Genomic DNA, 13,020 nt, shown 5'->3' on the forward strand with positions numbered 1-13,020 from the left:
CTTGGCCCCTCCCAATATTCATAAAGTTGAATTGCAATTATACATTTATTGCAAATGATATGCAAAAATATGCAGTGTACGCAAATTATAAAACCCTTAAGCATGTGTCTCTCTGTGTGTTTTCAGATCTGTTGCAATCTCCAGCCAACCCTCTATCTCTGAACCTGAGGAAGCAGAGGCGGTCTTTGAGGTCCCCAAAGAAGACCCCAGCCCTCCTGAGACACTCTCCACACACACCACCCCTGACCCCAGCGTTGATACTGAGGTGAGATACAGTGTATGGGTGTCTGTATGCGTAATCTCTCGTGGGAAGATTCTGCATGTAGACCGAAAAATCTGTTTGGACATAATGGGATTTGTGAGATAACGAGCAGCAGTAGTTCCAGTCTTTGGGTTTTTGTCACTGGTTATTTGGACATATGTGGTCCTCTGTAGCTCAGCTGGTAGAGCACGGCGCTTGTAACGCCAAGGTAGTGGGTTCGATCCCCGGGACCACCCATACACAAAAATGTATGCACGCATGACTGTAAGTCGCTTTGGATAAAAGCGTCTGCTAAATGGCATATTATTATTATTATTATTATTACATATCAGTATTTGGCGAAGGCAGTGCTTAAACTGCTTTACTACGAGTGCTTCGCGTGTTTGCCCACACGGAATTAGAAGGGGGGGGCTTTGGCTGACAGTTTCCTTTTGCAAGGGTGTAGACTTCGCAAACTGCCGGAACCCTCAATTTCTAACACGTATAGACCCAGAAGTTAATCACGCAGATTACCAAATTATGCAAGATTTAACTTCTGTGTTAACAGGTAGCCTAGCGGAAGGTAGCCTAGCAGTTAAGAGCGTTGGGCCAGTAACCGATAGGTTGCTGGTTCGAACCCCCGAGATGACTAGGTGAAAAATCTGTTGCAGTGCCCTTGAGCAAGGCACTTAACCCTAATTGCTCCTGTAAGTCACTCTGGATAAGAGCATCTGCTAAATGACCCAAAAAATATATATAATAGTAATTTATGTATTCAAGAGACATATTATAATTGATTTTGAAAGCATTGACTGCAGGTGAAAGCATTGGAATGTGTTTTTGACCAACAGATAGAGGAGCCAGAAGAAACTGAGGAACCTATCACCATCACCCAACAGTCAGTCACAGCAGACACTGAGGAGCTCCAACCCTGGCAGGGGCCAATGGCAGGGTGAGCTCCATTCAACAACAGATGCAGAGAGCTTTGCATGTGCACTGACTTTGCATTGATAATCTTCAGTGTGTTGAAGCAACTATCAACATGCTGTGTGTGTGTTCCTTTGTGAATATTCAGATCTGGTACAGAGGACATTGCCAGAGCTACAGTGTCTAGCCTTCCTTTTGTGTCTGTACCTGAGGAAGCTGAGGCCATGCCTACTGTCATCCCTGAAACACGCCCTCCTCACACTACCCCTCACCCAAGCTTTGGCACTGAGGTGGGTGCTTTACTGTAGGGACAACACAAATACTGTATACTGCCTTTAGCAATAGTTTCAACCAAAATATTAGGGGTTGAATAAAAAATATGTCAATACTTTATATTGCTTTGTATTTTAGGAATGCTATTGTGTCACTGCAGTTTTGTTGTTTGTCCTGTAGGGGGTGCTAAGAATCCATGTACTGGAGGCCCAGGATCTGGTTGCCATGGATAAGCTGATGGGGGGCCTGAAGAAGGGCAAGAGTGACCCCTATGTCAAGATAAACATTGGAGGGGTCAAGTTTAAGAGTCATGTGATCAAGGAGAACCTCAACCCCACCTGGAACGAGATGTTTGAGGTATGGAGGGACTTGTAGTTTACTCAATTAATCTCTGTCGGCTATTGAACTTTGTGCCCATTTGAATGAGCGGTTAAAGGTATTGTGCTGTACTGAAGAAAGTTAAAGCAATACGTGTTAGGACAGACTTTTGATATTTTGTACAAGTACTGTATTTGGAGGGCTTCTCTCATGTAAGAATATATCTGAGACATCCAGAAGTGTGTGCCTTTGCTACCTTTCTGCCTTATTATCATGTAATAGTATTCTTTATGTGTGTAGTTTTGTTATTTGTCTTCCCTGATGTATGTGTGTTTCCCCAGACGGTGCTGACCCCCCAGGCTGGTCAGGAGGTCCAGGTAGAGCTGTATGATAAAGATATGGATGCTGATGACTTCCTGGGCAGGTGTGTTGTAACTGGCCCAACTATACACCGTTTAATCAGTAACCTGTTATTGATACTTAAGAGATACGTCCCAAAGGGCACCCTAATCTCTATATAGTGCACTACTTTTGACCAGAGTCCTATGGTCCCTGGTCAAAAGTAGTGCACTAAATAGGGAATAGGGTGCTATTTGGGGTGCACACAAGATAATATTTACAGTTTCATGCACTTTGGTCTCATGGTGGATAAAATGGTTGAAATATAAGAAATTGTTAAACTTTTCTACTTTCACATTTCAAATATATAAATGGTCAAAAGAATGCAATGCCTTTTTGGAGAGTTGCCAAAGCATCTGTTTTTTGTATGTGTGCAGGTTTATGATTAGGCTGAGTGATGTCATCAGTTCCCAGTACACAGACCAGGTGAGTCAGTGTATTCAGGTATTTACTTCTCTTTCTAGCCTGTCTGCCATGGGGCACTTTTCATTGTGAGGTCATTATTGTTGTCACAGCTTAGCTTTATTTTCCATTTGATTTTATTGTGCTACATTTGTAAACAGTCTAATGGGTACATTTCTGTGTTCCAGTGGTACACTCTGAATGATGTGAAGTCAGGTCGTCTTCACCTGGTACTGGAGTGGGTACCAACAGTATCACAACCAGACAGACTGGATCAGGTCAGTCCTATTCTTCCTTCTTCAGTCTCCCCATCTCTCTCTTTCCCTGTTATTGTCTTTTCTTGAGATAACCCTCTCTTGCCTCCCCCTATCACTCTCTCTCATACAATCATAGTGTGACATATTCATACTGTTTACATAAGAAGGAAGTCTTCCTGCATCCAGAATGCAGTTGACTCAAATTACATAACTCATATGAGGCTTTTGTATTTATTAGGGATCCCCCCACCCCCCCACCCCCACCTATGGCTGCACCCCTGCTCAGTTAGGGATCCCCCCCCCCATTTTAACTCCTGGCTCCCCATGTTCCAGGTGCTGCAGCTGCAGTCTCTCCAGTCCTACCAGAACAAGGCTGTTCCCTCTGCTGCTCTGCTCTTCATCTACATGGACAGAGCCCACTCACTGCCTGTGAGTCACCTTTCACCTCTTCACCTCTGATGTTGTTATGTTACCATGATCTTGATAGCCTACTATAGTCTGATGTTTGTGATAAACTGTGATGATTAGCCTCGTTGTTTCCTTTGGTAATTTTAGGTCTGTGCACACTTGTTCTCTTGTGTTGTGTAGTTCACCTCACTGTTATAGGTGCAATATGTAGAAATCGCTCCGGCAAATCCAGGTTGCTAAAGTTCGAATAGTTCGCCTAATTTCAGTTTATGTGACAAAACAAACAATGTATAGTGTAGAGAATCATTGTAACATCTAAACCGCTGTGAAATGTATTTTCAATAAGAAAAAATATTGTATTTCCAGCTGTTTGAAGCTGGTGTACAAAACCGAAAGTAAAAGATGCAAAAAACGAAACGTATGATCGGGAAGCATAGAAATAGTGTATAGAACAGATCTACCGCTTCTTAGACTTGCTTTCAATGAGAATGACAGATCTATAACTCACATTTCTAAAAAGTTACATATTGCAGCTTTAATGGTCTTATGATCAAGATTTGATGGTATCAGTTATGTCACTGAGTTACCCATAGTGACATATCTCTGTGTGTTTCTAGTTGAAGAAGAGTGGGAAGGAGCCTAAGGCTGGAGCTGAGCTTGTTCTGGGGGAGACAACATATAGAACTAAAGTGAGATTCTCACCTTACAATATCTTGCTTGTAATTTGTCTTAGATTGACCAAATAACATCTCCTTTCCCTATCTCTCCTCGATCTCTCTGAAGGTGTGTGATCGCACCAACTCCCCCCAGTGGGATGAGGCCTTCTACTTCCTGGTTCGTTACCCCAAAGAAGAGATGCTCATAGTGAAGGTGAGAGGTTGTTTGTTTGTGATTGCAAGCACTTTGCTTCCTGTTTTATTACTGATTTAATGCACAGTACAATTTCTTTATTGTCCACCCATGTGGAAGTGTTGTTCAAGTCATCAGTGTTAATTTTTGACAACAATAACTATGACAAAAAATACTTGTTAACAACCTATTTTTCCTGACTAAAACGATGACGATAATGAGCCGAGGTGCCCTGGAAAATTTTTGTTGATGAAAATGTGACGAGATGAGAATTCCACGTGAGACTAATATACATTTTATTTGACATGACATGCGGACTGAAGCACGAGAGAGAGTAAGAGAGAAAGAGTAAAAATTATTGTTTCTATACTGAACAAAAATATAAACGCAACATGCAACAATTTCAACTATTTTACTGAGTTACAGTTCATATAAGGAAATCAGTCAATTAAAATAAATTAATTAGGCCCTAATCTATGGATTTCACATGACTGGGCAGGGGCGCAGCCATGGGTGGGCCTGGGAGGGCATAGGCCCACCCACTTTGGAGCCTGGCCCACCCACCCACTGGGGAGCCAGGCCCAGCCAATCAGAATGAGTTTTTCCCCACAAAATGGCTTTATTACAGACAGAAATACTCCTCAGTTTCATCAGCTGTCCGGGTGGCTGGTCTCAGACGATCCCGCTGGGGAAGAAGCCGGAAGTGGAGGTCCTGGGCTGGCATGGTTACACGTGTTCTGCGGTTGTGAGGCCGGTTGGACGTACAGCCAAATTCTCTAAAAATACATTGGAGGTGGCTTATGGTAGAGAAATAAACATTACATTCTCTGGCAACAGCTCTGGTAGACATTCCTGCAGTCAGCATGCCAATTGCATGCTCTCTCAAAACTTCAGACATCTGTGGTATTGTGTTCTGTGACTGCACATTTTAGAGTGGCCTTTTATTGTCCCCACACAAGGTGCATCTGTGGAATGATCATGCTGTTTAATCAGCTTCTTGATATGCCACACCTGTCAGGTGGATGGATTATCTTGGCAAAGGAGAAATACTCAACAATAGGGATGTAAACAAATTTGTGCACAAAATTTGAGAGAAATATGCTTTTTGTGCGTATGGATCTTTAATTTCAGCTCATGAAATATGGGACCAACACTTTACATGTTGCGTTTGTATTTTTGTTCAATATAGTTGAGGTTAGTTAGAAGTCAAGTTTCCTTTCATTGGCAGAATTGACATCTTTCAGTTGCATGGTCCTATGGGAAAAATAGTCTTTCACGTGCCTTTTTGCAAACTCCAGGTGTGCTATCATGTGCCTTTTTCTCAGGAGTGGCTTCCTTCTGGCCACTCTCCCATAAAGCTCAGATTGGTGAAGTGCTGTAGAGACTGTTGTCCTTCTGGCAGGTTCTCCCATCTCAGCCAAGGAACTCTGTAATTCTGTCAGAGTGGTCATTGGGTTCTTGGTCACCTCACTGACCAAAATCATTTTTGCCCGGTTGCTCAGTTTGGTCGGACGGCCAGCTCTAGGCAGAGTCTGGGTAGTTCCATATTTTTTCAATTTCCCAATGATGGATGCACCTGAGCTCAATTTGGAGTGTCATTGCAAAGGGGTGTGAATACTTATGTAAATTAGATATTTCTGTATTTCATTTTCAATAAATGTGCTAACATTTCTAAAAACATGTTTTCACTTTGTCAATATGGGGTATTGTGTGTAGATGGGTGAGAAAAAAATATATTTAATCCATTTTGAATTCAGGCTGTAACACAACAAAATGTGTAATAAGTCAAGGGGTATGAATACTTTCTGAAGGCACTGTATATGGTTAATTATGGCTGGCATTGGTTACAATCTGTCAGAATATCAATGTTGCCAGCTAAGGTAATGGGATAGTAGGCCTAGTTGAACAAGGCTATCTGAATGTGCACATGATGGAATTAGAGGTAGCCTAAATATTCATTATTTAATAGAAAAAAATGCACTGATAACTGAAACTAACAAAGGATGAAATGACTAAAATGTGACCATATAGCTGCCAAAATTAACACTGCAGTGTATTACAGATTTTGAGAAACTATAGTATGTCTATTGTCAATGGCCCATGTCTCTACATGCAGCTCTCCAGTGCTTGGGATCAGGCGATGGGTTCTCTGGTCGTACCAGTCAGAGAGCTGCTGTCACAACCAGATCTGGTCCTGGATCAGTGGCTGAGTCTGGATGGAGCCTCACCTGACAGTCAGATTCTACTCAGGGCTGAGCTCAAGGTGACACACACACTTCTATATCCTCTAATGTTTCTGTTGAAATGATTACTTACAAAATGTATCTTTCAACAGATTCTGGACTCTAAAATGGTGGAGCTGATAGGTCAGGGAACTCTGCCGTGCGCTGCAGGAAACTGTGGGCAGGTGAAGCTGTCTCTGTCCTATGCCTCAAAGAAGAAGAAACTCACCATCACAGTCCACGCCTGCAGGTCTGTGTCTGAGTGTCTGCATCATTCATATCTCCACCATGTCATATAGCAAGAGCCCAGAGTTTGTCAGGTCACATGATGGTCAGCAAGAACCCCTACATATAGCATAGCTTTAAACTCACTGCTAAAGAAAGGGTCCCTTTATGTAATGATATCCGTATCATACATTTTCACAAAATCCTCATACTGTACCTCTTTCTCTTACCTTACCAATTGACAACACTTTTTAAGGCCATGGATCCTATGTTATATGTTTGTGTATAGGGATCTAGAGTCGTCCAGTAAAGACGGTCTAGACACCTACGTCTCCCTCATGCTGCTGCCAGACAAAAGCAAGGCCACCAAGAGGAAGACAAGCATCAAGAAGAGAGACCTTAACCCAGAATATAACGAAAGGTGTGTGATGTTATCAGCATTGGTGTGTGTGTGTGTCAGGGTTTCTGTTAGGAAAATGTGGCGCCCGACAAGCGACTGGGACATTTTTTATTTATCTGACATTTGAGAAATTGACCGGTCATCCATATGCATTGGGTGTATAGTCCAGAGTGTCCACTCTCGCAGCCAGCGCCATCAATAAACGAGGGATATTGGCCAAATGAGCCACATTTACGTGTCCTTAAAAAACAGCCTGTAACAAATTGCCAAAACACTATTCCTTGTGTTTCAATGTGTAGCATATACAAAACTATAATATAGCCTATTGTTTTATTGGTTTTTACTTTCCTAAAACAATAATTGTCCACCTCACAGTTCAGCTGTCGGAGAAATGAGCACTAAATGCATCAGGGCATTGCATGCATAGGCCTAGGCGTCCACTGTACTTAACTACGATATTAATATTTAAAACATCTTATAGAGATAAATATGCCGGCGGCATGCTACAACACCGACATGCATTTCTTTATCCTTGTCAGATAGGCTACTACGTCTGCTATACAGATATAGGCGTACAGAAATACGCTAATTCGTACATTTTTTATCAGAATTTATTTTTATAAAGATAAGTATTATATTGTTAGATTATAGGAGTAACTGGTAGGCCTAAAACATTCATCCTCACCTCAAGTTCAACTGTCAGAGTCAGTTGGAGTGCCGGTGGGCACTGCCTTCATATCATAGGCTTGCAGTATAATTGGCTAATAGCCACACCATACTAACCCTTCACAGAAGTTTCTCAACTCTATTAGGGTAATATCAAAAGTAACTCAAGCCATTGTTTATAGGGAAAATACGAGCAGGATATTATATTGTGGCAAACACAACATTACAGTTGGAACTTAATTGGCCAAAGAAAATGGCTCAACAGAATGAAACAAAACACTTGTCAACTGGTTTAAACCTTCTCAAAAGTTTTGCACAGGCTATATTGCAGCAATTACCAAGGAAGACTAGTGCCACCATACCCAACAAATGACAGCAATAGGCTAATGATATATATTTTACAACAGGCCTACTAATAACCTATCTTAAACTAAATATAGAGCACACAATTAAAAAGACAGATCGAACTTAATTTAGCCAACAAAAATATCTCAGAACGAAACAAAATACGTTTTGTATATTTAAAGAACTGGTTTAGATAGTAAATAGGCCTACAATAATAACAATGATATACAATAATAATAATGATTATAAAAAGTTCAAAAATTGCATCCTACCTGCATAGTGAGTTGCACAGTAGCCTGTATTTGGCCACGCCAACGTTCTTCTCATCTTTATCCACTACAACATAAAAACTTGTCCATACGGAGGACATTCCCCTTGTAGGCTTTTCACTATAGGCATACTCTCTAACTGAAAAAGGCCTCCATCTTCGCAATCAACAGTAGCTCAAGGCTTCTCTCTCGCTCTCGCTGTCTCCTCAGCAGCAGGCATGTAAGGCAGCGTGCAAGGAGTGAGAGAATAGTGCTGAGAACACTGCCTTCAGAAAGTATTCACACCCCTTGACCTTTTCCACATTTTGTTGTGTTACAGCCTGAATTTAAAATGGATTAAATTGAGATTTGTTGTCACTGGCCTACACACAATACCCCATAATGTCAAAGTGGAATTATGTTTCTAGACATTTTTGAAATTAATTAAAAATGAAAAGCTGAAATGTCTTGAGTCAATAAGTACTCAACCCCTTTGTTATGGCAAGCCTAAATAAATTCAGGAGTAAAAATGTGCTTAACAAGTCACATAATAAGTTGCATGGACTGACTCTGTGTGCAATAATAGTGTTTAACAGGATTTTTGAATGACTACCTTATCTCTGTACCCCACACATACAATTATCTGTAAGGTCCCTCTGTTGAGCAGTTATTTTCAAACACAGATTCAACCACAAAGACCAGGGAGGTTTTCCAATGCCTCGCAAAGAAGTGCACCTATTGGTAGATGGGTAAAAAAAAGAAAAAAATACATTGAATATTCCTTTGAGCATGTTGAAGTTATTAATAACACTTTGGATGGTGTATCAATACACCCAGTCACTACAAAGATACAGGCATCCTTTCTAACTCAGTTGCCGGAGAGGAAGGACACCGCTCAGGGATTTCACCATAAGGCCAATGGTGACTTTAAAACAGTTACAGAGTTCAATGGCTGTGATATGAAAAGACTGAGAATGGATCAACAACATTGTAGTTACTCCACAATACTAACCTAATTGACAGTGAAAAGAAGGAAGCCTGTACAGAATACAAATATTCAAAAACATGTATCCAGTTTGCAATAAGGCACTAAACATGTCCTGAATAAAAAGCGGTAAGTTTGGGGCAAATCCAACACAACACATCACTGAGTACCACTTTTCATATTTTCAAGCATGGTGGTGGCTGCATCATGTTATGGGTATGCTTGTCATCGGCAAGGACTAGGGTTTTTTTTATGATAAAACAAACGGAATAGAGCTAAGCACAGGAAAAATCCTAGAGGAAAACCTGGTTCAGTCTGCTTTCCAACAGACACTGGGAGACAAATTCACCTTTCAGCAGGACAATAACCTAAAACACAAGGCCAAATATACACTGGAGGTGCTTACCAAGACGACATTTAATGTTCCTGAGTGGCCTAGTTACAGTTTACACTTAAATCGTCTTGAAACTCTATGGCAAGACTTGAAAATGGCTGTCTAGCAATGATCAACAACCACCTTGACAGGGCTTGAAGAATTTAAAAAAGAATAATGTGCAAAGCTCTTAGACTTACCCAGAAAGACTCACAGCTGTAATCGCTGCCAAAGGTGATTCTAACACGTATTGACTCAGGGGGTTGAATACTTATCTAATCAAGATATATTAGTGTTTTATTTTTCATACTTTTTTACAAATGTTATAATTTTTCTTCCACTTTTACATTACAGAGTATTTTGTGTAGATCGTTGACAAAAAATGACAATTAAATCCATTTTAATCCGACTTTGTAACACAACAGAATGCAGCCCGCTACAATTGTATTTATCGGCTTTTCATTTATTTTATCAGCCAAAAGCCGGCAATTACCAGCTAACGGAAACCCTGGTGTGCTTGTGTGTTTGTGTGTGTGTGCTTGTATTATGATCCTCATGGGTACTGGAAATCCCCAAAAGTCCCCACAAGGATAGTAAACCAAGGAAGATTCTCCCTCGTGGGGATATTTCCCAGGTCCCCACGAGGACAAAGGCTATTTTAAGATTAGGGGTTAGGTTTAGGTTTAGGATTAGGGTTAGAATTAGGGTTAAGGGTTAGGGTCATGTTTAGGGTTAGAGAAAATAGCAAATCAATTTTAGGTCCCCACAAGGATTGTGTGTGTGCGTGACTCAGCAGAGTCATTTGAACCTGTGGTATTTGGCGGCAGAATGTAACAGTATTTTCCTCCTGTCTCTCTGTGTAGGTTTGAGTTTGAGCTGTCTGTGGAGGAGGCCAGGCGCAGGCATCTGAGTGTGTCGGTGAAGAACAGCAAAGCCTCCTTCAGGAGCAGCGATCTCATTGGACAGGTCAGCCTGGACTTGTGCTATTATGGCTATACTATGCTCATCATACTGTACTATACTCGTCATACTATACTATATCAGCTGGGTAACTTTGGAGTGAACATGGGTGTCTGTACTTTTTTTACAAGCAATGCTCACCTTTCTCACCTGGTGCAAATGATGATTCATGCTTCTGTTCCACCCAAGCAATATCATGACAGTATTATGTAAATGAAACTTGTTTAGAATGGTATATAATAATACATATTAACACTAAACTGTCTTTTTCAGGTGCAGATAGAGATGGCTCAGATTGACCTGGCCTCTGGGGTCACAGAATGGTGAGTAGTAGCCATAAAACAGAAAGTGAGTGACTAGTGCCTAGATTAAATCCGGAGTGGGGAAGATTTGAAATAGAAATTGAAAGGCACTGTTCCCGCGTTTGTGGAGACCGCAGTCACGGTAAACACTGCATATGTCGGCTTAATCAGAAATTACCTTTAAATCTCAATCAAGCTATTACGCAGATCTTCCGCGCTCCGGATTGAATCTAGCCCTTATTGATTGATTGGACTCACAAAGGTCGGTTGACCGAAATAGCCATAATACACTGACATTTGTACTGATATTATGTTTGCATCTTCTCATTGGAGATCAATTATTTAATCCTCCTCCTCTCCCCCCCAGGTTTGACTTGAAAGAGGAAGCTGAATAGTGGATCTGTCTGCAGCTGTCATACCTGTTATACCACAGGGTTAAAGTTCACATGTACAGCCGAACTCACGCTGATGCCTTCCCCCACTTACCTACCACACCTACCACTGCTGCAGCCTGCCCTGTCCTATCACCTGTCTGTCTGTTAATGTCTATCTCTATATATCCACATATCAATATTATCACTAAAGACAGGGTAACTCAATAGGTCAGACAACCTGGATTGGACCAGGAGAAAGTCTGTATTATATAGTTTCATCTGAAGTTTATACCTAGTATTAATAGATATGAAGTAATAGTTAAGGTCAAAATGTGTATATACTTATGAAAAGGTTGAGGGTTATACCTGCATACTTTAAGAACTGATGAGGGTTGTTATACCTGTTTATGAAAGTTACTTTTGAAGTTTACTTTAATAACTTGTTAGGGTTATTTGAAGATTAAATGAAGGTTATGTGTAGCTCAATTGGTAGAGCATGGCGCTTGTAACGCCAGGGTAGTGGGTTCGATCCCCGGGACCACCCATACGTAAAAATGTATGCGCACATCACTGTAAGTCGCTTTGGATAAAAGTGTCTGCTAAATGGCATATTTTTAAAAGGTTAATGTACTAATGAATGATAGCTACATGCACTTATCTTGCTAGAGTAATATATCAGTAAGGAAGGAGTTAATGTTATCAAGGTAAAGAGACTCTTGCCTGAACCAGGAAGTGAATAAGGACCAGCAAAATGCATTGTCAGGATACGGTATTAGATTGTTATTTGATAATACCAAAGTAACAAACATTATGGAAGATATATCAGGGAATTCCATGATATATTATGGAATGTTGTTTGTTGTGGAATATTGTTAAGTATGTCAATACTAATAGAAGGATAATGAGGAAGTGAAATTTAAAGTACAGTATTATGTTTTAGATACAGTATGAGTCCTTGCATATTCAGTCTCATGTAATCAGATATCAAATCAAATGTATTTATAAAGCCCTTTTTACATCAGCAGATGTCACAAAGTGCTTATACAGAAACCCAGCCTAAAACCCCAAACAGCAAGCAATGCAGAAGTAGAAGCACGGTGGCTGGGAAAAACTCCCTAGAAAGTCAGGAACCTAGGAAGAAACCTAGAGAGGAACCAGGCTCTGAGGGGTGGCCAGTCCTTTTCTGGCTGTGCCGGGTGGAGATTATAACAGTACATGGCCATTAAGGCCAGATTGTTCTTCAAGATGTTCAAATGTTCATAGATGACCAGCAGGGTCAAATAATAATCACAGTGGTTGTAGAGGGTGCAACAGGTCAGTACCTCAGGAGTAAATGTCAGTTGGTTTTTCATAGCCGAGCATTCAGAGGTCGAGACAGCAGGTGCGGTAGAGAGAGAGAGGGAAAGTCGAAAACATCAGGTCCGGGACAAGGTAGCACGTCCGGTGAACAGTACACCTTAACCCAATGCCTTTACTCAGTGTCTAGTCAGGAACCTCCCTTACTAAAAGAGCATTGATTTTACGTTGCCTTCCTTTGTCTTATGTTATCACACAGAGACTACTATGGTATATACCAATGATATAAACAGAACTGCCATCCATGCATTATTCGTGTGAAATGCAGCCAATTACCAAAGTCACTCTGATAATATAGATTACGGATACTGACCAGTGAGGTTCAAAAGTGTTACATGGAGTGTTACCAGTTATACATTTCAAACTAATACAAAAAAAGTATTTTATTTTATTTTACTCATTCATTGTCATACTGTTGATGCGTTCATTTACCGAATGCTCCATTCCATTTTGTTACATCATATATTTTTGTTTTTACTTGCCCATGTGT

At 40.8% G+C, this 13,020-nt stretch overlaps 1 protein-coding gene across 1 annotated transcript in view; it reads left to right on the forward strand.

Moving 5' to 3' along the window:
* Positions 1-12,229, forward strand: part of LOC121577557 — a 50,336-nt gene extending 38,107 nt beyond the window's left edge. Inside the window, exons 42-57 of the mRNA XM_045225246.1 lie at positions 127-265; positions 1,093-1,193; positions 1,317-1,458; positions 1,622-1,798; positions 2,101-2,183; positions 2,536-2,584; positions 2,749-2,838; positions 3,151-3,246; positions 3,843-3,914; positions 4,009-4,095; positions 6,191-6,337; positions 6,410-6,546; positions 6,811-6,942; positions 10,402-10,504; positions 10,772-10,821; positions 11,168-12,229. Of these exons, the coding sequence (XP_045081181.1) occupies positions 127-265; positions 1,093-1,193; positions 1,317-1,458; positions 1,622-1,798; positions 2,101-2,183; positions 2,536-2,584; positions 2,749-2,838; positions 3,151-3,246; positions 3,843-3,914; positions 4,009-4,095; positions 6,191-6,337; positions 6,410-6,546; positions 6,811-6,942; positions 10,402-10,504; positions 10,772-10,821; positions 11,168-11,195 (1,633 nt within the window). The 3' untranslated portion in view covers positions 11,196-12,229. The remainder of the gene's footprint in view (positions 1-126; positions 266-1,092; positions 1,194-1,316; positions 1,459-1,621; positions 1,799-2,100; positions 2,184-2,535; positions 2,585-2,748; positions 2,839-3,150; positions 3,247-3,842; positions 3,915-4,008; positions 4,096-6,190; positions 6,338-6,409; positions 6,547-6,810; positions 6,943-10,401; positions 10,505-10,771; positions 10,822-11,167) is intronic.
* The last annotated feature ends 791 nt before the right edge of the window (positions 12,230-13,020 follow it).

This window comes from Coregonus clupeaformis, chromosome 15 (genome assembly GCF_020615455.1).
Source record: "Coregonus clupeaformis isolate EN_2021a chromosome 15, ASM2061545v1, whole genome shotgun sequence".
NCBI lineage: Eukaryota > Metazoa > Chordata > Actinopteri > Salmoniformes > Salmonidae > Coregonus > Coregonus clupeaformis.